Genomic DNA, 21251 nt, shown 5'->3' with positions numbered 1-21251 from the left:
GCAGGTATGACTCATCTTCTATTCTCAGCCAAAGAAATGACTTGGGGTTTTGACCTTCTGTCTCCTTGGTGACCGCTGTGGTGTCGTCACACCGTCCGTGCATTCATTGTCGTCGTCCTCTCCCATCTGTCTCAAATCCACTCAGGTTTGTTGGCATCATAAATAACATCCAAGCATTGAGGTGAGGAACACAGTTTATGTGTGAGTAAATGATGGGCACACTCTCCACCATACTGTCACTACCAGACAATTACAATTACTCCTCTCATAATATCTTTTCCTCACTCCCTGTGCTGACCCTGTTAAGAGGCTTGAGTGCATTCACTGTAGCACACACATGTTGGTGAATATAAATTCACACTTTGATATTAATGACTTCTATTTCCAAGCAGTCTGTTCACATTAACGGTCAGGGCCGGCACAAGACTTGAAGACTATGAGGTTCCAAGCAGGGCCCCCCCTCAACCACCACCATCCAACTTATCACCTCACCTGAAATAAACTAGTGCCATTAAGATTGAGGTATATGGGGAAAAAAAGCACCAAAGCATATAAAGAATATCAATTTATACAGTTTGACAAAATAATCTTAATTCATGCTACTAAACACTTGTAACCACATCATATGTGTTCGACTAGTGAGAGCTCCTTGAGTCAAGATTATTTTGTCAAAGTGCTATTCAAGATCAAGAATAAGCATCCACACTCAAAAGTAATTTACAGTTTTACTGTGATATTTCACGTGTAACGCAAATTTGCACGACTATCCACTATATTAATATCTAGAGAAACTTCTGTGTTGCCTAATAACAACATATGTTTGTGCTCAATTGACAAAGACCTCTACGAGATGTAAGAATTATGACTATTGTCTATGTTTACCTAACCATTACAGTGCCAGATCAGAAAACTCATGGTAACAGCGGGTGTTACCAGTTTGCATAGTTCTGCTCAAAATGACATGTATCAAGCGCAAAGGCCAGCAAAACACACCTTCTCCATCAGAAATGCAATACAAGAAGAGAAACTCATGCCTCTGTTTAAAAATATATGTCACAATTAAAATAAAAAAACAAGAGTGAACAACTACACTTTGAATCCTGGGAAAGGCGGACTCTGCCAGTGACAATGAAAATTACTATACAGAGATGCAATCACAGAATCCAAATACATTGAATGGCAAATGCTGAAAAAATGCCGGTCATATATAGTATAAAAAATAGGATAAGGATTTTAACTTTAAAGACAAAAGTCTGACATTTTCATCCTGTGTATTTCTACGTAAAGCCCAGTGGGGTTCTGTGGTTGGTTGGTTGGTTCGTGGTAGCTGGGTGGAGTAGTTGTAAATGGTCATGGCAGTGGACAGAGAGGTGGAGAGTAAGCACACTGTCAGTTTTCCCATAATGTCTCCACGAGTAGCAGGAGATAGAGCAGTATGTATAAACAGTGTAGTCAGGCTCAGTGTGGCTGCGACTGAGCTGCTCTTCTTTCCTTTTTGTGCTCCTTACAAACAAATAAGATGCCAGAGAAACCCGTTGTCCTTCCCCGTTATAGTCTTATTTTCTGAGTTGCTTTGTCCTGTCTCTCTTTTTTCAGACGTCTCTCGCTGATCATAAAGTTCAGAAGTTCAGAGTGAGCAATGAGGAGAGAGAGATACATGGAAAGAAACACAGAGACTGAGTCAAATAACGCCAAGACCGTAATCAAAGCCAGACTCCTTCCTTACACACTGTTACATCATATATACACACTCCTACAACAAGAGAAAGTCAAACTGTTTTACTCGCAGAGTGATGGACTTATAAAAACTAACTTTGAAGTTGACAGCCTAGTTAAAAGTATGTGGACACCCGAACATGACACCCATATGTGATTCTTAATCATTTTATTCCAAAACCATGGGCGTTGATCTGCTGCTGTAACAGCCTCCACTCTTCTGGGAGGACTTTCCACGTGATTTTGGATCTCACTAAGTTGGGCACTAAGGGCTCAGCGCAGGCTAGCCAACTTCTTCCATATCAAACTGGACAGAGATGTATATAACGTTGGCCAAATGGTGTATTTGACATCCTGTGGGACTTGGGTTGAGTCTGCACTAACTGAAATGACTGTACTGCCCTCTACTGGAGAATGGAACACATAGCAAACAAGGACAAAAAATCCTGTAGAGGGCTCTCAGTTTATACATTAGTGTATATGGCTTAAACAGACTATTGCTTTTGCTGAGTGGTATTACTGTGCACATGCTGACATGTACAGTAAACATATAAATGCAGCTGTTAAACAAAATGCTGTCAAAGGGATGAAAGGAGCTGATGTGATAGCCCATTATTGAAGCTCACCCCAACTCAAATACATACATTATTTCTCCTGCTAATATTTTATTCATCCAGATCCAACCTCTTTTCCAGATTACCTCAGGCTGAGCTGGAATTGTGCAGTAAAACTGCAAACACATATTTGGTCACAACTATGTGCTCTTGTTCCCAGAGTTTGTAAGTTCAAACATTTTTTTATCTACAGTGATTTGCAAAGTTTTGATAATTTTTGTGACTTTTCCTGCTTTGTGAATCCAAGGCCTCAACAACCATCAATCCAGGAAGCCAGAAGTTGCAGGCTTAAGCTGGAAAACCAAATCAGTGCTGCATGAAACTGGTCCACACTTCAAAAGGTTTCATCCATACACAGGCTTACTGAGTGAAACGAGGATTCAACATACCTTTATGTTTCAATAAACAGGGAATACTATAGTGCTAATATCGTAAAATCAGTCCGGAAGTAAAATTTATGAGAACAAACAACGCACACCTTTTACTCAAATGTCCCACTGTAAAAACTGGTGAATTGTTTGTTTGCTGCAGTCACCACTGCATGGTCTTGGATCTGGTCAGCTTCCTGGTCAGAGCGTGGCGAACAGTCAGCATGTAGGAGCGACGGTCAGGGAGAGGGCGCTGCTGATCCAACACCAGCCTGTCAGACACAAAGAAATAAAACATCACCACCAACTGCCAGTCAAACAACACATGACACAGCTGTCCCAGATTTAACTGGGTTTTTTGCAGATATAATACATCAACATAGTTTACAGTTTTATTCAAACAGGAAATCAAACAAAATGGCAAAATGTCTTCCTGAAGATTTGTTTTGCTTGTTCTCCAAGATCTTTCTGGAGTTCTTTCTGGTTCCTCTATTTCCAGTATTATATCCCAGTTGTGAAAAGCTACTTCATTTCCTTTGCACATTGCATTGTGGGAGAATACTGTCCACCAACAGCACACTCATAAATCAAGCGTCTCCTTTATATACTGCAAACGGTGTGAAGTAAGTGTGAAGTTCCAACACAGCTGAACCACACCTGATGAGCTGAAACACGGCTGCTTCCACAGTTAAAACAGCTTCTGCCACAGACAGCTCCCTGAAACCACACCTACACACACACACACACACACACACACAGTATAAAGTCAAAATACTTTTACAAATAAAACTTTATATACAATTTATCCGTTACTCCAGGCAGAAGATAATTAAATGCACATTTAATCCATAACGTCGCCAAGATATATATAAGAGAAAGATATTTGGTAGCAATATAAACAGACGCTCATCTCAAATTTCATATTCAAAATGAACAAAATAAACAGGAGGAAAAACACACACACACAAACCTTAAATCCTTGGCCAGTCTCTGCCCTTCCTCTGTTGTCACCTCCCTGCCAATTTCCAAGTCTGCCTTATTGGCTACCAGCACTGTAGGAACAACTGACGCCAGCCCACACACACACCCACACACGCACACAGTGAAATAAAGGGACAATAAATCGGCAGCATGATGCAATGGTATACAAAGTTGAGAGTTTGTGTTGTTACCTACTGAGCACAGGACGGCCTGCCAAATATGGCATGCATGTCTGCTTCATCTGTGCATGTGCATGTGTGTGTAAAGGTGGCGATAGACAGATGTCAGACAGAGTTAGAACAGAGACTCACTGGACTTTAAGAGCAAACATAGTGAACGCACTGACATCACACTGCTGGCAGTTCAGCAGCTGGTATGTTAGTTATTTACACAGAGCTTACACAAATATACAGTACTTATTGATGTTGCTGACGTTATATTTTCTGTGAAAAGACATTGGAGAATAGGAGAGCTCACATTCTTTTACTGACCTCTGATGTCACACATGCATCCTATACATTAAAGCTGTGAAATGACATGTCATTAACCTTTAACATTGGGGACTCCTAGTGGTAAGCGGTCCTGATTCGCCATCTGTCAAGGTCAGAGGAATCTTTCAGTAGAAACTCAGATGATGAGGAAGTTAGTTCCCTACCCAGACTCTGTTTGGTTTGGTCGATGAGCTTCTTGAGTCGAGGGACCTCCAGGAAGCTGAGGCGTTGTGTGACGGAGTAGAGCAGCAGGAAACCGTCTGCCCAACGAATGGAAGACTCCAGAGAAGCCGCAGAGCTGTCCTGGAGGAGACCATGTCATCAAAACCTCATAAGATTAGTTTGACAGGGTGATACAAACTTTCGTTTTAATGGGCTTGATTTTGGTGAAATTGACAAAATTTCATTGACAGTAGTATTTCTTTTTGTAAAAATAAATAAATAGCTGACAGTGGTGGAGTGTAACTGTAATGTAAGTGCATTTTCTCTCAAGTACAATTTTGAGGTACTTGTACTTTACCTGGGTATTTCCATTTTAATGCTAAAATGGGAAATATTGTACATTTGCAGAATCTGATTATTAATACATAATATATCAATCAACTAAGATTTTATAATGGTTTGTAATGGATTAAGCCCCCCGAGCAACAGGCTATACAAAGTAGCTGTAATTAGCTTCACCATACCAGCTGCAACATTAGTGACACTTATTAATGCATCACTAAATATAATATATACATATACAGTCCCCTCCAAAAGTATTGGAACAGTAAGGCAAATTCCTTTGTTTTGGTTGTTCACTGAAGACATTTGGGTTTAAGATCAAAAGATGAGTATGAGACAAGAGTTCAGAATTTCAGCTGTCATTTCCTGGTATTCACATCTAGATGTGTTAAACAACTTAGGACATATCACCGTTTGTATTAGACCAGGATTCTTAGGTGAGCAAAAGTAATTTGGTGGCATAACCCTTGCTTGCAATAACTATCAAGCCTGCGACCCATCGACATCGCCAAACTGTTGCATTCTTCATTTGTGATGCTATTCCAGGCTTTTACCGCAGCTTCTTTCAGTTCTTGTTTGTTTCGGGGTGTTTCTCCCTTCAGTCTCCTCTTAAGGAGGTGAAATGCATGCTCAGGGTTAAGGTCAGGTGATTGACTTGGCCAGTCTAAAACCTTCCACTTTTTCCCCTGATGAAGTCCTTTGTTTTGTTGGCAGTGTGCTTTGGGTCATTGTCCTGCTGCATGATAAACTTCCTCCCAATTACTTTCAATGCATTTGAAATGGCAGACAAAATGTTTCTGTCCACTTCTGAATTAATTCTGCTGCTACCATCATCAGTTACATCATCAATAAATATTAATGAGCCTGTTCCAGAAGCAGCCATGCCATGACATTACCTCCACCATGCTTCACAGATGAGCTCGTATGCTTCGGATCATAAGCAGTTCCTTTCTTTCTCCACACTTTGGCCTTTCCATCACTTTGGTAGAGATTAATCTTGGTCTCATCAGTCCATAAGATTGTGTTACTGAACTCTTGCAGCTCATCTCTGTACTTCTTTGCAAATTTCAATCTGGCCTTCCGATTCTTCCTGCTGGTGAGTGGTTTGCATCTTCTGGTGTGGCCTCTATATTTCTGCTCTCTGAGTCTTCTTCCAACAGTGGATTGTGATACCTTCACCCCTGCACTGTGGAGGTCGTTGGTGATGTCACTTACTGATGTTTTGGGGGGTTTCTTCACAGCTCTCACGATATTTCTGTCATCAACTACTGTTTTCTTTTCCTTGGCCGACCTGTTTGACGTCTGTTGCTCAGTACACCAGTAGTTTCTTTCTTTTTCAGGACATTCCAAATTGTTGTGCTTGCTATGCCCAATGTTGGTCCAATGGCTCTGATCAATTTTCCTTCTTTTCTCAGCATGACAATGGCTTGCTTTTCTCCCACAGACAGCTCTCTGGTTTTCATGTTGGTTTATCCTCTTTAACAGGAAATGCTGTCTTCATAGGTTTGAACCAAGGATGAAAACTTAGACTAGTCATGCAGAGCTATTTAATGTTTGGACAATCGACCTAAAAGGCAACACCTGGGCAACAAGAAACATCTGTCAGCCACATGTTCCAATAGTTTTGCTCACTTCAAAAATGGGTGGGTTCAAACAAAGGGTGGTATGTCCTGAGTTGTTTAACACATCTAGATGTGAATACCACGACATGAGAGCTGAAATTCTGAACTCTTGTCTCATACTCATCTTTTGATCTTAAACCCAAATGTCTTCAGTGAACAACAAAAATACCGTTCCAATACTTTTGGAGGAGACTGTATACATTATTCTGAATTGGGCCATTCTGCATAATGCTACTTTTACTTTAAGTGTATTTTGATGCCTATACTCATACTACTTTTACATAATTAAGGTTTTGGTGAATGCAGGACTTTTACTTGCCAAAATTTACCTTACAAGCTGTATCCAGAATCTCAAGATCAACAGCTTCCTGGTCCACCACCCGACTGCATCTATAGGTCACCTCTGTAGCAAAACACATTTATTTATTTTATCCTGTTGGTGAATTAAGCAGGTAAGTAATGCAAGGTCCAATTACTTTATGTCCATGTCAATAATGTCTGTTGTTATAAATAATTACCCTTTTTATGGTCGTATTCACCAATGAAGCGCTTGGTTATGAAACGAACACACAGTGCTGGGGACACAAAACAGGCACCAGAGAGTGAACTACCAGACACACAACAGACGCTAACTAATAATTCCCTCATATACTGTGCATTCACACGCATGAAGTTTGATTTACACATTATTGCATCTGATCTGCAGCCTTCTGTATGTTCATCACAGTCACTTTGAGAATTATCCTCTTAGTCATTCGTTTAAACAAATGCAGAAGTGCTTTCTGTGTGTTTGTGTAGAAGGAGCCTGGATGGGTTCATGTTTGTTTGACGTCTGTGTCTGGTGTTCGAGAGCTCACTATAATTCCTTTTGGCAGGAGCCATTAAAAGGTTATTTAGGCTTGTTCAAGCTATTTATAACGCTTACAGCTGAAAAATGACTGCGTTCTCATCCATTTTCAGAAATTAAAACTCGTTGTCTACCTCTGATACACCTGAATCTCAAAATGCAGATTTTGTAACCAGTGTAGTTTTTCAAATATAATGTTTTTTATGTGAACATCACATATACAATTCCAACCACCTCCACTGTGAACCTTTAAACCACTAATGGAGGCTTAACCTCTGTAGGACTTGCAGGACTTACTGCTTTAAGTGTCTGGTAGTTTAGGGGGCTTGAACAAAAATATATTCACCACATTTAAATGAGGTTACACTGGTTTCAATAGTCTATGCAATATAATAGTAATCTACAGCGTATAATAATTACAGCTTTGAGGTTTTAACAATGTTAAGAGGTCCTGTTTTTAGTTTATGTATTCTTTCTTTCTATGATTTTGTTTTGTATTATTATTTATTAGTAGCACAAAAGACAAATAAAATATATAAAAATACAATACAAGGATTGTGCAGGAGAGGTAAACCCCCCCCAAGGGCTGATAGTATAACCTCCCCTCTGGATTTTCAGTTTATATTATACAAAATTAATACAGAAAAATAATGACATAATGATAAACGGCATGTTAGAAAAACAACCTGATCAATCACTACCAGCAGACTGCTCTTACTAAAGATCAAAATGAGAGTCCATAATAAAACAACCATGTCCAATGCATGAAAAGTGTAAGAAGTCCATTTCCCAACAAAGTAATTTCTCATAGTTTGTTTTCCCACCATGAAAATATCTGACAAAAGACATGTGCAGCAGCTTGACATTAAAACTTAGCTGTGTAGGTCATGGTTACACTTCAATGCTCTGGAAGAAGGGTCAACTTCAGACCTGTGTAAGATTTCCATATTTAGCAAAACCTCTTGAACCATGACCAGAATTGAACCCTAAACTTAACTTCTTTTATTTGCTTAAACTAGATTTCTTTCACGTGATAAACATGAGACAGTACGTCCAGCCTATGCTATCTTGTTTCTCCACCTGCTTGTGTACCTGTGTTTTTCTGCCTGTTTCTCTGTGCATTCTCTGTGTTTCTGTCTGTAGTCTATAATCTACCTGTTTTTCCAGTGTTCTGAGCTCCCAGAATGAGGAGTTTAACGGGAACCATTTTCCTGTTAGGTGCAATATTAGTCCACTGTCTGTCGCTGCATGAAAACCCTACAGAAAAGAACAGAGGCAATTTTGCATCACAACACAGGACAGTAAAAGTAGAACTACAAAACTACATGCAGCCTCGCTAAACAGAGGAGCAACACAATCTTTATGTAACAACATCCACATATAAATGTGTCTGGAGCAGTCCGTGAGTATCAAACTAAGTGGTACTAGTACACTATAGTACTGTATAGATAATACTGACCTTTGAGTAGAAACAAATTCCAGATATGGAGGAAATAATGAACTCACTGTGCTCAGTGTCAGACAGTGAGCAGACAGGGAGAGAAGAGATGGGACTGTCTTCTTTCTTTTCCTGTGTGTATGTGAGCCTCTCTGCTTCTGTTTGGTTATAGGAACTCTCTCTCTCACACACTCTCTCTCTTAGGGAACAGTATATGACAAGAGCCATTTGTCTGGAACAACTGTGTCCAACTCCAGACACCAGTGTCCCACTCTGATCTATACAAAACACTCTTAAGTGACTTTCAATTGTTCCCCAAAGGGTTGAAGTCCTTCTGAGTTCCAAGGACTCATTCTGAATTTTGGGAAACACACCTATTTGCTTCATTGCTGACAGTCAGATTACAAGATTGATTGCACTCTCATTTATGTCCATAGAATATGAAGGGAGAGCCAGCAGCCTCTAGCTTAGCCTTTAAGATTGGAAATGAGAAAACATCTAGTCTGGCAATAAAAAAATGTGCGTAGTGACTTCCTTGAGAAACTGCTAATGGTGACAAGACCCAGGAAGTCACTGCACATGGCTGAGAAATAGTCCCGCACAAAACAGTGAATTGTTGTTTGTATACTTGAGTTTTAGAAAGGATTAAATGATATAACCTGTTTATTAATGAGCTTCAGAGGTGACTGTAGCTTTATAATAAACGGTGTGGTTTCGATCTTCTCATCTAACTCTCAAAAATTCAAATGAGCGTTTTTCCCAAACTGTGAAGCTAAAACTTCACGTACAGTTTATGTGAATGATGAGGATCAATCCAACTGATGGATGAAACTTGGAAGATGTTCTGTAAAGCCTTTCTTTCAAACAAGAGCTCTACAACAAACACAAACCAGAGAAAGGCAGGTCTGATTGTTTTTACTCATTTCATTGGGTGGCCTTGAACCTGACCTCTGGATTCTGCAAAATACTGGCTTCTCTCAGGCCTCCTGCATGACAGCAGGCCTGCGCAGAATGCCAGATTTAACCATATTTCATGGGGAGTATTTGGCAAATGCTGCCTGGAAAGTTCAAAACTCTGACATTTTAATGTTTGAGGTATAACAGTTTGTTTACGTTAAGACTTTTCTGTCTGTTGAAGGGGCAGAAGTTAGATGTCCCAACTTTAAGATAAACAAATTTAAAAAAAGTTATACTGCACTGCAAAGATACTACTACGGTGACAACTTTAATATGGAGTACAGCTTTGATGATCATGTTGGTATAAACTGGGGTGGTGATGGTGCAGTGGATAAGACACCTGCCTTTGGTGTTAGAGACCCGGGTTCAGTCCCATCCACCATTGTGTCCCTGAGCACTTAACCCCGTAGTTGCTCCGGACCTCTGACATATATGGCAACTGTAAGTTGCTTTGGATAGAAGCGTCAGCTAAATAAAGTAATGTAATAAACTGCTGCAATTTTCCTAAAGAAAATTAATTTGAGACATTTCTAGAGTTAATCAAAAATCTGCAAGTAGTTAGGAGAACCACAAACTGGCACAAAGACATTTTTAAGATTTTATTCATATTTTATATGTTTTTCAGTTCTATTCAACAAAGATCGTTCTCAGGCGTGGAAACGATTTAACTGTATACAACAAGCACCAAGGACAGCTTTAAATTAAGGATCGACGCCGAGTTCGTTCAGAGAAATGTGTGCCTATTCAGGAGAGGACAGAGTTTATTGTTGTACTGTATGAGGTGTTTTTGGGTGTTCAGCAAACTGACGGCTCATCGACAGCAGCAGCTCCTTCTGTCACAGCTTTGACGCATTTAGCCATCGTCTGGGAGGCCCTGCTGATTGAGTCTGAACACAGAAAGAGAAGAGGTATAAGCATACTGTTTTACATTTTAATATTGGTATTTTTGCCCATATAGCCCACATTAAAAACGCACACTTACCTGTCATGTAGAAGTCCTTTGCAGTAAGTTGAGGTGGAACCAGAGGAGCCGCTATGAGGTCCTGGTTCACAGCCTGCGAAGAACAAAGTGAGGAAACACAGAGACAGATTAGAACTCCAGCATCAACACGACTGGCTCCAGTCCGCCTGCAGGGCTCACCGTGTGTGTTATGTCGATAACTTTAATATTTTCTGGCAAAGAATGTCTCTTTTTAAGACAGACGGACTTCACCCAAACAAATGTGGTTCAGAAATGTTAGCTGCTCACAAACAGCATGTGGTGCGGTCCACACATGACTTACGTGAATGACTAATCATTCAAGCAGCACACCTGGACACACCACTGGTCACTGAACAGATCTCTGCCTCACTGCCACAAACAACTGTCTCCACTGTCTGCTCCCAGCGCTGTTCCAAAGACTTCTATTCCTGTCATCATCATGCATAGACCAGTAAAAAGAAATGTGCACATCCCACACAGAAATCATAGTAATCTTATAAGGATTAGGACAACTGCACCAACTCTAGCACCTAGAACAAACTCATTTAAAATGGCTCTCTTCAATGTGAGATCACTTTCAAGTAAGACTTTTATCTTAAATGATTTTATCTTGTCTGCAAATCTGAACTGAACTGAAATGAACTGTGTCTGCCTCAATATGATGTTTTAGTCAACCGAGGGTCAGTGGTCGTGGTGGTGGGCTAGTGAGCGTGTATAGGAAATATTTAAAATGTCATTGAGTACACTGTGATGAATTTAACTCCTTTGAAGTTCTCACTCTTAAAGTTGGAGGGCTGCAACCTATCATATTTGTAATAATTTAGCGCCCCCCCAAAACCGCCTGGAGGATTTTTATCAGAACTTCCTGAATTTTTATCTACTCTGGTTTTAAATTATGACAGAATTGTTCTTTGTGGCGATTTTAATGTTCATGTTGATGACCCCACCAATGTTAATGCAACTGACTTTTTAAATATGTCCACTTCTTTTAACTTCAAACAACATGTCAAAGGGCAAACACATAACCGTGGTCATACACTGGACTTGGTTTTTACCCTGGGTGTCAGCATTTCCTCTGCCTCACCAAGCTCCGTGTGTTCTCGCATCTTTAATGAACAAAGTGTTTCAAAGTTTTGCGCATTCTTTCAGAGCCAAAGCCAACACCTGTCTGATTCCAACACCAACAATCTGGTCGATCACTTCAATCATATCTGCTTGTCGTCACTAAATATTACTGCTCCTCTAAAGGTTTGGCCTACGTCTAAAGCTAGTAAGCAACCCTGGATAAATGACAGCATTCGCAATCCCTAAAAAGGGAATGCAGGAAAGCAGAGCGCAGATGGAAAAAATCCAGTCTCCAAGTCCATTACCTCAGTCTGAAGGATTTATTAATTAACTACAATAACATGGTTAAGGATGCGAGAACACACTATTTTTCTGAACTCATTACTACACATAAACACAATCCCAGGTTTCTGTTTAATACTGTGGATCAGCTGGTAAACCCAACCCCTCCTTGTGCCTCAGCTGGAAATAATGACGACTGTGAATTGTTTTTATCTTATTTTACCAATAAGGTGGTGTCAATCAGAGCCTCTATTACCCCCGTGGCCTCTTACTCAGAGGTTCCTCACCAGCAACAAGAGAGTTTTAACCAGTTTTAACCCATCGACTTGTCTGAGCTTTTAAAAACAGTATCACAAATGAGATTGTCCTCCAGCCCACTTGATGTAATACCTATAAAGTTTTTACTGAAAGTAATAGATTCTGTTGGGCCCCATTTGATCTCTGTTTTTAACAGCTCCCTATCTACTGGTTGTGTCCCTGATTATTTTAAAACGGCTTTTGTGAACCCGCTTTTAAAGAAACCTGGTTTAGATCCCTCCCTCCCACATAATTTTAGACCAATTTCAAAACTGCCTTTTATTGCAAAGATTCTAGAAAGAATTGTGTCCAAACAGCTGCTCACTGTACTGGAAAATAACAAAATATTTGAAAAGTTTCAATCTGGTTTCAGGAAGCACTGAGACTGCCCTTCTTAAAGTCACCAATGACCTTTTAATGTCTGCTGATGAAGGCTTGTGCTCAGTCCTGGTACTCCTGGACCTTAGCGCTGCTTTTGACACCATTGATCACAACATCATGTTAGACAGACTGAGGCACTGGGTGGGGATCTCTGGTACTGCCTTAGAATGGTTTTCATCCTACCTGTCAAATAGGAAGTTTTGCATGTCTGTAAACAACTATGTTTCTTCGTTCTGTCCAGTTAAATATGGTGTGCCTCAGGGGTCGGTCTTAGGACCCATTTTGTTTTCCTTGTATCTGCTTCCCCTTGGACATATTATCCATAAACATGGCATTTCTTTTCATATTTATGCTGATGACACACAAATATATTTGCCCGTCAGATCCACAGACCCTGGAATGCTGAGTTCACTTAACAACTGCCTTTGTGAAGTTAAAAAATGGATGTCAAATAATTTCCTCCAGCTGAACTCAGACAAAACAGAAATCCTGGTCATTGGGTCCCAGCAGATGGCAGTAAATACTGCCATTTGCTGGTTCCCTAGTAAATCACATTAAGCCTGTGGCAAAGAACCTTGATGTCTAGTTTGATAGTTATTTAAATTTCGAGCAGCACATCACAAAGCTTGTTCAATCATGTTTTTATCAACTTAGAAATATAGCACAAATTCGATCTATGTTAACTTTTAAGGACACAGAGACCATTTTACACGCCTTCATCTCATCACGCCTGGATTATTGCAACAGCCTTTTCACTTGTTTAACCCAAAAATCTACTGATCGACTCCAGACTGTCCAGAACTCAGCTGCCAGGCTTTTAACCAGAACAAAGAAATATGACCACATTACTCCTATTTTAGCTTCATTACACTGGCTCCCAGTATGTTTTAGAATTGACTTTAAAATTCTATTGATTACTGTTAAAGCTCTTCATGGCCTCTCGCCTTGTTATATTTCTGACCTTTTAGTCCCATACACACCAGCACGTACCTTGAGATCCTCGGGCAGAGGTCTGTTGTCTGTTCCAGAGTCTCGACTGAAAACTAAAGGGGACAGAGCGTTTGCTGTCAGGGCCCCGAGGCTGTGGGACAGCCTGCCCGAGGAAATCAGGTCAGCTGAGTCAGTGAACTCTTTCAAGAAGTCCCTTCTTGAAACATACTTTTATAGGAGAGCCTTTCCCGATCTTATTTGACTTTATTTTATCCCTTTTATTTTATTCTATTTTATATTTATCTTAAACATTTATTTCATAGGTCTTTTCAATGTTTTCTTGCTTGTATTGTTGTCTTTACACTTGTTGAGGCACTTTGTAACTTGTTTTTGAAAAGTGCTCTACAAATAAAGATTATTATTATTATTTTTTTATCTATCTATCTACAAAAGGACCACAACTGTAGAAAACTGGCTTGGATGTAGATTTTAACTTTTAAACGTAAAAGCAATGAAGCTAACTGATAGATGTGTTAGCGTCACATCTCATGTTTCACTGTCTATCATATGTCATATGTATATGTGTTAACCGAACATACAGACAGCAAAGATCCTTTAATACTTCACATAAACATGATAAAGAAATTAAATGCAGCATTATAGTCTGTACGACTACAAATTCTGATGGATGATTCTGCGTTTGTGTGTGTTTGTACCTTGGCAAGTTCATTAGCCTGTTTGAAGTAGTTTGCCTCCTCTACATCGTCATAACGGACCAGATTAGGAGAAACCTCGGCTAGTCTGGCTCGGACATCTTCCAGAGAGTCATAGGGCAGCGTCACTCCAGCCAGCTGCAAAACACACAAAGACGTTACTTTTAACTGACCACGCTTGTGGTCAAATTAAATGTTGAAAGTTAACATCAGCACGTGCTATGTGAGAGACTTCCTGCCTACTTCAGATACGGCCCTGATGATCTTCCAGTCCTCTCTGGCCATTCCAGGGGCGGTGACAGCCACCCGGGTGTGTTGGCTTCTGCCTTCGGTGTTGACATAGGTGCCGTTTTTCTCTGTGTATGCAGCACCAGGTAGGATGATGTCTGCCATTGGTGCTCCTACATCACCATGGTGACCTGGATGGGGTAGAAAATTGTTTAATTTCTTTACTTTCACTCTCATGGTTAACACTGAATGTGTTGCGCGTGTGTGTGTGTGTGTGTACCCTGGTAGATGATGAGGCTGTCTTTAGGCAGGTCAGCTCTGGTGATGCAACCGGCATCAGCTCCCAGCAGGAACAGGACTTTGGGTGGATTGTTCCTGATGGCGTCCACACCAGCCTTGTAACCCAGGTCTAATGCAGCCACCTGACTGGCCACTCTACACACACACGCGCAAAGTATGAACAGGAAGCATCTACTTTACCTCAACTCTGCAGAAAACGTCAATTGATTTTTCTTGACAGCTTCAAAACAGTCCACACTCATGAACATTGCCAAGTTGTACCTGTGCAGGACATTGAGGACTTTCCACCCCTCTTCCACTCCACTGCTGGTTCTAGCGTTCTGAGCGATGGTTGAGACGGCGCTCAAAATGGCGGCTCCGTCTTCTCTCTGCAGAGCGCTGCTGCCCACAACCACTACCGGACGCTTAGAAGCTGACAGCACCTGGAGCCGAGGAAAGAAAAGGAAAAAAAAAACTCAAGTAAATGTTGTCAGAAATTTCCTCTGCCAAAATAGAAAAGTCAGATCAGCTCATAAATCTGCATCAAAGTTCAGTCTGCATGCCCATTACCTGACAGAAGGGGTGTGTGCCGTTAGCCAGCTCCTTCAGTATTGAAGTCTCCTCTCCCAGATGGTCGTATGTGTAACTGAGATCAACATTGTGACCCACCATGGCAACACGCAGCTCATTATGGAGCCAACTGACAGAGGAATAAAGGAATAGTTGATAGTTAGATGAGAAGATGAATAATACTATAATAATAGCTAGTTAGTTTAACTTAGCACAAAGACTGGAAACAGGGAGAAACAGCTAGCCTGGCTTTGTCCAATCGTTCAGCACATTGAAAGTTCACTCATTAACATATCTTTTGATTCAATCCTTACAATAACAAAAATAACAGTGAACTCTAGAACTGCTGGTAGTTGTATTTTTTTTTTACCTTTTTGAAACTAAACTCATTGTTTCCAGTGTTCATGCTGAGCAAAGGTAATTGTCTACTGGCTCCAGCTTCATTTTTAACTGACATATATATGAGAGAGGTATGAATCATCTCCCCTAAATCTTGACAAGAAAGTGAACAAACACATTTCCGTCACTGTCAATTGTTTGCTTTAAAGCATAGCATAGCGAAAAGGCAGAGAAGTCTCCAGAAGCAGAAATTAAAAAATAAATGCAAAGTTGAATGTATGAGTGTACCTCTTGCGGATTCTGGCGTTGAAGAGCGGGGCTTCGTAGCGAGGGTTGGTTCCTACCAGCAGCAGCAGGTCACAGTCCTCGATGCCGGCGATGCGAGAGTTCAACAGGTAGTTGGAGCGCAGGTCAGTGCTGCAGACGGTTGGGGGGGGGGGGGGGGGGGGGGGGGGGGGCAACACAGTGTCAGCTGATAAAGCTGGGGCACACGCTGCATTGTTTAAACCATCACAACAACAGACACACACAGTGTCTTACCCTGCCCCTGCCATAGGGAAGAGCTCCTCAGTGCAGAGGTTTTCTGAGTCGAGTCTGTTGAGGAGGTCTTTGAGGGAAACCAGAGCTTCAGCGTCGGCCATCCCTCCTGCGATGACGGCTACCTCACTGCCCTGGACGCTCTGCAGCTACACACACACACACATTATTTATTATGTATTTATCGACATAAACATACAATAACTATAGAAGGAAAAAACACACACTTACTGCTCCGGCAATACGAGTGAGAGCGTCCTCCCAGGTGGTTGGGGTCAGCTGACCTGAATCATCCTTCACCATTGGTTGGGTCAACCGCTGCCTCTTCAGACCATCATATGCAAACCTGAGGACACACATTTTTGTTCTCTTTAGTCAGTGCACATATCAACATGTGTATATTTCTTTAAACGGATTAAATAAAATCTGATGTCTAAAACAACATCTTGTCTGGTGAGACAGATTTCTCACTTCTTGATTTAACCAGAAACATGTTCAGTCCAGCAGACAGCGTGTGGCACCACCTTCTGGTTCAACTCTGTACTTTACCTGGTCTTGTCAGAGATCCATTCCTCGTTGACGTCTTCGTTCAACCTGGGCATCACCCTCATCACCTCACCGCCTCTTGTGCTCACCATGATGTTACTGCCCACAGCATCCAACACATCTATCGACTCGGTTTTCCTGCAAAGACAGCAGAAAATGAAGCTAAAGAAACAGCGAAATAACAACAGAATTGAATCAGACACGAAAATGAACATACTAACTAAAACAAAATGCTTTAAACTGCTGAAGGAAATTGCAAAAAAGCTAATGTCTTTAAATATAAGACACTGTCTGCTCTGATTTTTAGCTAAATTGAGGTATCATAGCATTTCCCACCTGGTCTCCCATGGTCGTGCGGTGAAAGCGTAGGGTTTGGATGTGAGCGCTCCCACAGGACAGACATCGATAACGTTGCCTGACAGCTCCGACATAAACATCTTCTCCACGTACGTGCCGATTTGCAGGTTGTTTCCTCTACCTGTTGTTCCCAGGTCTTCAACACCGGCTATCTCACTGGCAAAACTACAAACAAATGCATAAATACGTGGTTAGAGGACTTCACCACACAAAATTACATTAGCAGATTATCTCATTATTACTGATGGATATAAGAACGAACGTTTATGACACACTTACCGGACACAGCGTGTGCACTGGATGCAGCGGGTCATGATGGTTTTGATGAGCGGCCCGATGTTTTTGTCCTCCACTGCTCTCTTTTCTTCTGAGAAACGACTGCGGTCTGAACCAAACTGCATGGACTGATCCTGAGAACACAGGCAGAGAGTTAACAACATACGTTTTCTGTATGCATTTTACAATTTTGTTTAACTGACCCTTGAACCTCCATATACTAGTTGCTTGGTTACCTGCAGGTCACACTCTCCTCCCTGATCACAGATGGGGCAGTCCAGTGGGTGGTTGGCCAAAAGGAACTCCATCACTCCCTCTCTGATGACACACACACACAGGCGAACACATGTTTAAAAAGCCTGTTTACAGTAGTGTTTTAACTTTGGTGACATTTTAAGTTTGCTTAAGGTTTGACACATTGTTGAATATTTAAATTCTTACCTGGCTTTGCGCGTCTTCTCTGAGTTGGTGAGGATGTTCCAACCCTTCATGACGGGCATGGCACAGGCTGCTACCGGCTGAGGAACACATGACAGCACACACACACACATCAGTTAGATTATACAAAAGGTCTCTAGTCTAACCAGAGAGTTATTTTGTTCAATTAAATGCACTTTCAGCCTAGTTGCTACTAAAGTGATATGCCTACAGACAATCAGATGTTACCTTTGGAGCTTTCTCAATCTCCACAAGACACATACGACAGTTTCCCGCCACTGAGAGCCGCTCATGGTAACAGAACCTGGGGATCTGGATTCCTGCCTTCTCACAGGCCTGATGGGAAAAGGAAACAACAACAAAAGTTTAGAGCATTTGACATTAGGAAGGGGAGGACATAAAATCACACACATCTACAAAAACTGTGAAGGATGACACAATTAAGTTTTACGAATTATGTAGACATGTCATTCTGTTGTGTTCTGTAGTCAGTGAATGACACAAGAGTTAAAGTTAACCCTAAAACACAGTAGTAACCTTTTACTTTTAGACTGAAGATCAAAGTTAAATCTGTTTTCCTAACAACAAAGACATTATTAATGTTGGTTGTTTGAATGACAGATAAAGTAAAACTGTTATTAGAATATTTGCCAGAAATTAAAAATGCTGGATTTTCACTGATTTATCAATCAAGACAAGGTGAGGTGGGAAATTCTAAAACGATCAAATAAGACAGACAAGAATGCAAAATACAAAACAAGCTCAGATCCATAATTTTTCGTTTAGTTCACATTAATGGACTAAATGATTGTCACAACAACACAGTTAACAATAGAAAAACAATCTGATGTTTCTTACCTGCAGCACAGTAGTGCCAGGCTCCACCTCCAATGGTTTCCCATCCACAAACACTTCCACCATGTTGCTGGCAGCACGCACTGGAGTACGCACTAAGAGTGGATACACAAAAGGCCAAGTTTACTGAAATTAAACTTCACCACTAAAATGTATCTAAAAATACATAACATATTGGAACTGAAAATGTTCTTAATTATAAAACCATAATAATACTTTTTATTATTTAAAAAAAAAAAAAAGTACTTTGTTGTTAGTTACCTTCACCTTGACACACACACACATCTTACCAGTGTTGGAGGGAGCCAGGCTGCCCTTGGCGGCCCCGGCAAGAGCTCGGCCGACGTTTGGCAGTCGCAACATGACGCTGTGAGAGGAACACATACAGAACATATGAGCTAACGTTATTCTGATATCATGATTAATTATTATTATTTATATTCTTGCAGATTGGTTTTCTTATTATCAACTAAAATTAACAATATAATTCAGCTCTAACCACAATTACTAAAGGGTGTTCAATAGGGTGTGTATGTTTGTTGAGAAGTAAAAGAACATAGCTGCCTTTTCAGTCAAACTGTTACAATCTCTGCACCACAGAGAAAATACAGTGCACTTACAAGTTTGTACAACTCTTGGTTTTTGCAAAATTTGTTTAGCAACAAAATTATTTTAATAAAGTGCTTTCTGTTTCAACAAATTAGACAAGAAGCATAAGTGCTGATAATTGTGTCACTAACAATTATACAGTCAACATAATCTTTTACTACTCAGATTTCCTGCAACTGCGTAGCTGCAGGTTTTGAACTTTAATATTTACTGTTAACAAGTTGTATCAATTCTGCTTTTCAGCCAAAAGCCTGATATTAGATGCAGTCAAGTTTAAATTTATTTAAGGGTTGAGGTTTTCAGTCAAAATAAATAGCCCTGCCCCCATTTCCAAATATTCATATTGGGCACTTTCAATTCAGGTTATTTTTCAGAAAACATTACTGAGAGCTTCAACAATTAGTACAGAGTTTATCTGTTATCTGTTATATCAACATATTTCACAAAATTTAATGCATCATGGTCGTTTTATTGGATTAAATACATTTTCACAAATCTAATAAACTCGCACCGCAGTGATAACGTTAGTGTATAACGTTATATCACCTGAGCTAGTGCTAGCTAGCTGAATAACGTTAGCTGTCACTGTCAACACTAACAAGTAATATAGTCGCTCAACCACAAAGCTATAATGCACAAAGAACAAAAGACTTCCCGAAACATGAGGACAAAACAAAAGGTTAAGCACGATTAAATACAGTTTCAAACTAACAGTAGCACAATGAGGACTCAGGCTAACACCGTTAGCTAACGTTAAGAGAACTACTCAAGGACACGGGCACTGCGATGTTGTGAGGTGGTTTGTGAAGGTAATAAGGTCAAACACTTAATTTTCCTCTGGTCTGGTAATTAAATAACATGTATATATAAACGTTCATAAGTGCGTTATGAGTTTCTAGTTCTTACCTTTCGCTATTTGGCCTTCTTGACCAGAACAGCGGTGATCAGAGTTAAACTACCAATACAATTGCTAGCTAGTTAGCAGAAATAGCATGGAGTCCTACTTCCGTTAGAGATGAAGTCCCAAATTTCACAATAAAAGTAACGTGTCCAGAAGATGACCATATGGGTGTTTTTTCTCTCAGTAAGTAACCATATCATTATTTATTAATCAATCAAAAGTATTTATTAAGCCCAATTATATTAATATCATATCTTAACCTCATTCAATACAAGCTGAGCTTCTTTCTTGAAATTATTGTATGTTGGAACAGGTGAAGCTGAGAAGTTTTAATATTTAACTTTTGTGAAAATATTTTATTCCTGTTTTAGTGAGTCGGTTCTAACTTTCTCTTTTACCTGTGATACAGGTTGGAAGGAATTGTTAGACTGTGCAATAAAATTGCTGGCTTAAATCTGAATGTCCTCTTCCAACTGCAAAAAGGTCAGAATAAGGAAGAAGGTCCACTCAGTCCTCGCTGACCCTATTCACCCCTTGTTGATGTTGAGTTCATGTTACTCCCATCTGGTCGTGGACAGGGGCGTAGGACTGGGGGGGAAACGGGACTGATTATGTAGGGCAGTTATGTGAGGAGGGCCCACATAGATACTAGAAAGAATAGCCATGGATGGTGGGAGGGGCCCATCGAGAATGCCTATGTACAGGGTCCAGAATTTTGTGCTACGCCCCTGGTCGTAGATATAACCTATCAAGGCGGAGGAACAGTAGATCAACTCATTTGTCCCTGATGATATTAGTCTGCTGATTACTGCTGTATAAAGATAATGTAATGATGTAATAACGATTTACCTTACCTTAGTAGTGACACCTAAAATTGATGTGCTAACCTAACCAAATCTGCCTGATTAACAGGGCCTTTTCTCCCAGGAGGAAATTTCATCAAATCTCATTTTCATTTCATTTTTCTCTGCTTATCAGACAAAAAAAACCTGTAGTGTTTCTAATCAAATAATCATAACCAATACAGCCTTACTGCGGTAAATAAGTTATAACTTGCAGCCTATGTTATTTGCTAATTAATATTGACATGTTATGAAAGTAACAACCTTTCAGAATCAGAATCAGGTT

General features: G+C 40.4%; 2 protein-coding genes across 3 annotated transcripts; both read right to left on the bottom strand.

Annotated features, from left to right (window-relative positions):
* Window positions 1-706: 706 nt before the first annotated feature.
* Window positions 707-8740, bottom strand: zgc:110699 (uncharacterized protein LOC325371 homolog). 2 transcript variants are annotated; one of them, XR_005444418.1, is made up of 9 exons: window positions 8603-8740; window positions 8299-8400; window positions 6815-6871; window positions 6626-6699; window positions 4335-4473; window positions 3669-3762; window positions 3356-3427; window positions 2809-2970; window positions 707-1606 (listed from the first exon to the last, which is right to left on the bottom strand). XR_005444418.1 is itself a non-coding variant. In XM_038719426.1 (8 exons), exons 2-8 carry the CDS (start codon window positions 8348-8350, stop codon window positions 2862-2864), a joined length of 597 nt encoding a protein of 198 aa, XP_038575354.1. In that variant the 5' UTR covers window positions 8351-8400; window positions 8603-8740; the 3' UTR covers window positions 712-2861. The 2 variants fall into 2 exon arrangements, 1 of the variants encoding a protein (XP_038575354.1); XM_038719426.1 differs by having other exon boundaries at window positions 712-2970.
* Window positions 8741-10122: 1382 nt separating this feature from the next.
* Window positions 10123-20245, bottom strand: LOC119903081 (NADH-ubiquinone oxidoreductase 75 kDa subunit, mitochondrial-like). Its single transcript, XM_038719424.1, has 19 exons — window positions 20129-20245; window positions 18904-18980; window positions 18617-18708; window positions 17987-18094; window positions 17762-17838; window positions 17557-17638; window positions 17324-17454; window positions 17024-17209; window positions 16691-16825; window positions 16373-16487; window positions 16145-16290; window positions 15893-16021; window positions 15266-15395; window positions 14978-15138; window positions 14697-14851; window positions 14432-14607; window positions 14192-14326; window positions 10521-10593; window positions 10123-10425 (listed from the first exon to the last, which is right to left on the bottom strand). Exons 2-19 carry the CDS (start codon window positions 18974-18976, stop codon window positions 10334-10336), a joined length of 2196 nt encoding a protein of 731 aa, XP_038575352.1. The 5' UTR covers window positions 18977-18980; window positions 20129-20245; the 3' UTR covers window positions 10123-10333.
* Between the last annotated feature and the right edge of the window lie 1006 nt (window positions 20246-21251).

Source organism: Micropterus salmoides, unplaced genomic scaffold (assembly GCF_014851395.1).
Source record: "Micropterus salmoides isolate LMB-PRFRI ecotype aquatic unplaced genomic scaffold, ASM1485139v1 Ms_hic_scaffold_1, whole genome shotgun sequence".
Taxonomy (NCBI): Eukaryota; Metazoa; Chordata; class Actinopteri; order Centrarchiformes; family Centrarchidae; genus Micropterus; species Micropterus salmoides.
The sequence above is the reverse complement of the archived record's forward strand: the minus strand, read 5'-3'. Positions and strand labels throughout refer to the sequence as shown.

Bases quoted from the DNA above. Each gene is read 5' to 3' on its own strand.
- zgc:110699 (XM_038719426.1), bottom strand. From the start codon at position 8,350: ATGGTTCCCGTTAAACTCCTCATTCTGGGAGCTCAGAACACTGGAAAA. The intron at 4,474-6,625 runs GTAAATTTTGGC...GGTCTCCTCCAG, and splicing joins TTCTGGATACAGCTTGTAAG to GACAGCTCTGCGGCTTCTCT. The intron at 2,971-3,355 runs GTGTGGTTCAGC...TGTGTCTGACAG, and splicing joins GCCGTGTTTCAGCTCATCAG to GCTGGTGTTGGATCAGCAGC.
- LOC119903081 (XM_038719424.1), bottom strand. From the start codon at position 18,976: ATGTTGCGACTGCCAAACGTCGGCCGAGCTCTTGCCGGGGCCGCCAAG. The intron at 16,826-17,023 runs GTGGGAAATGCT...CTGTCTTTGCAG, and splicing joins GCACGACCATGGGAGACCAG to GAAAACCGAGTCGATAGATG. The intron at 10,594-14,191 runs GTACAAACACAC...TGTTCTTCGCAG, and splicing joins AGGCTAATGAACTTGCCAAG to GCTGTGAACCAGGACCTCAT.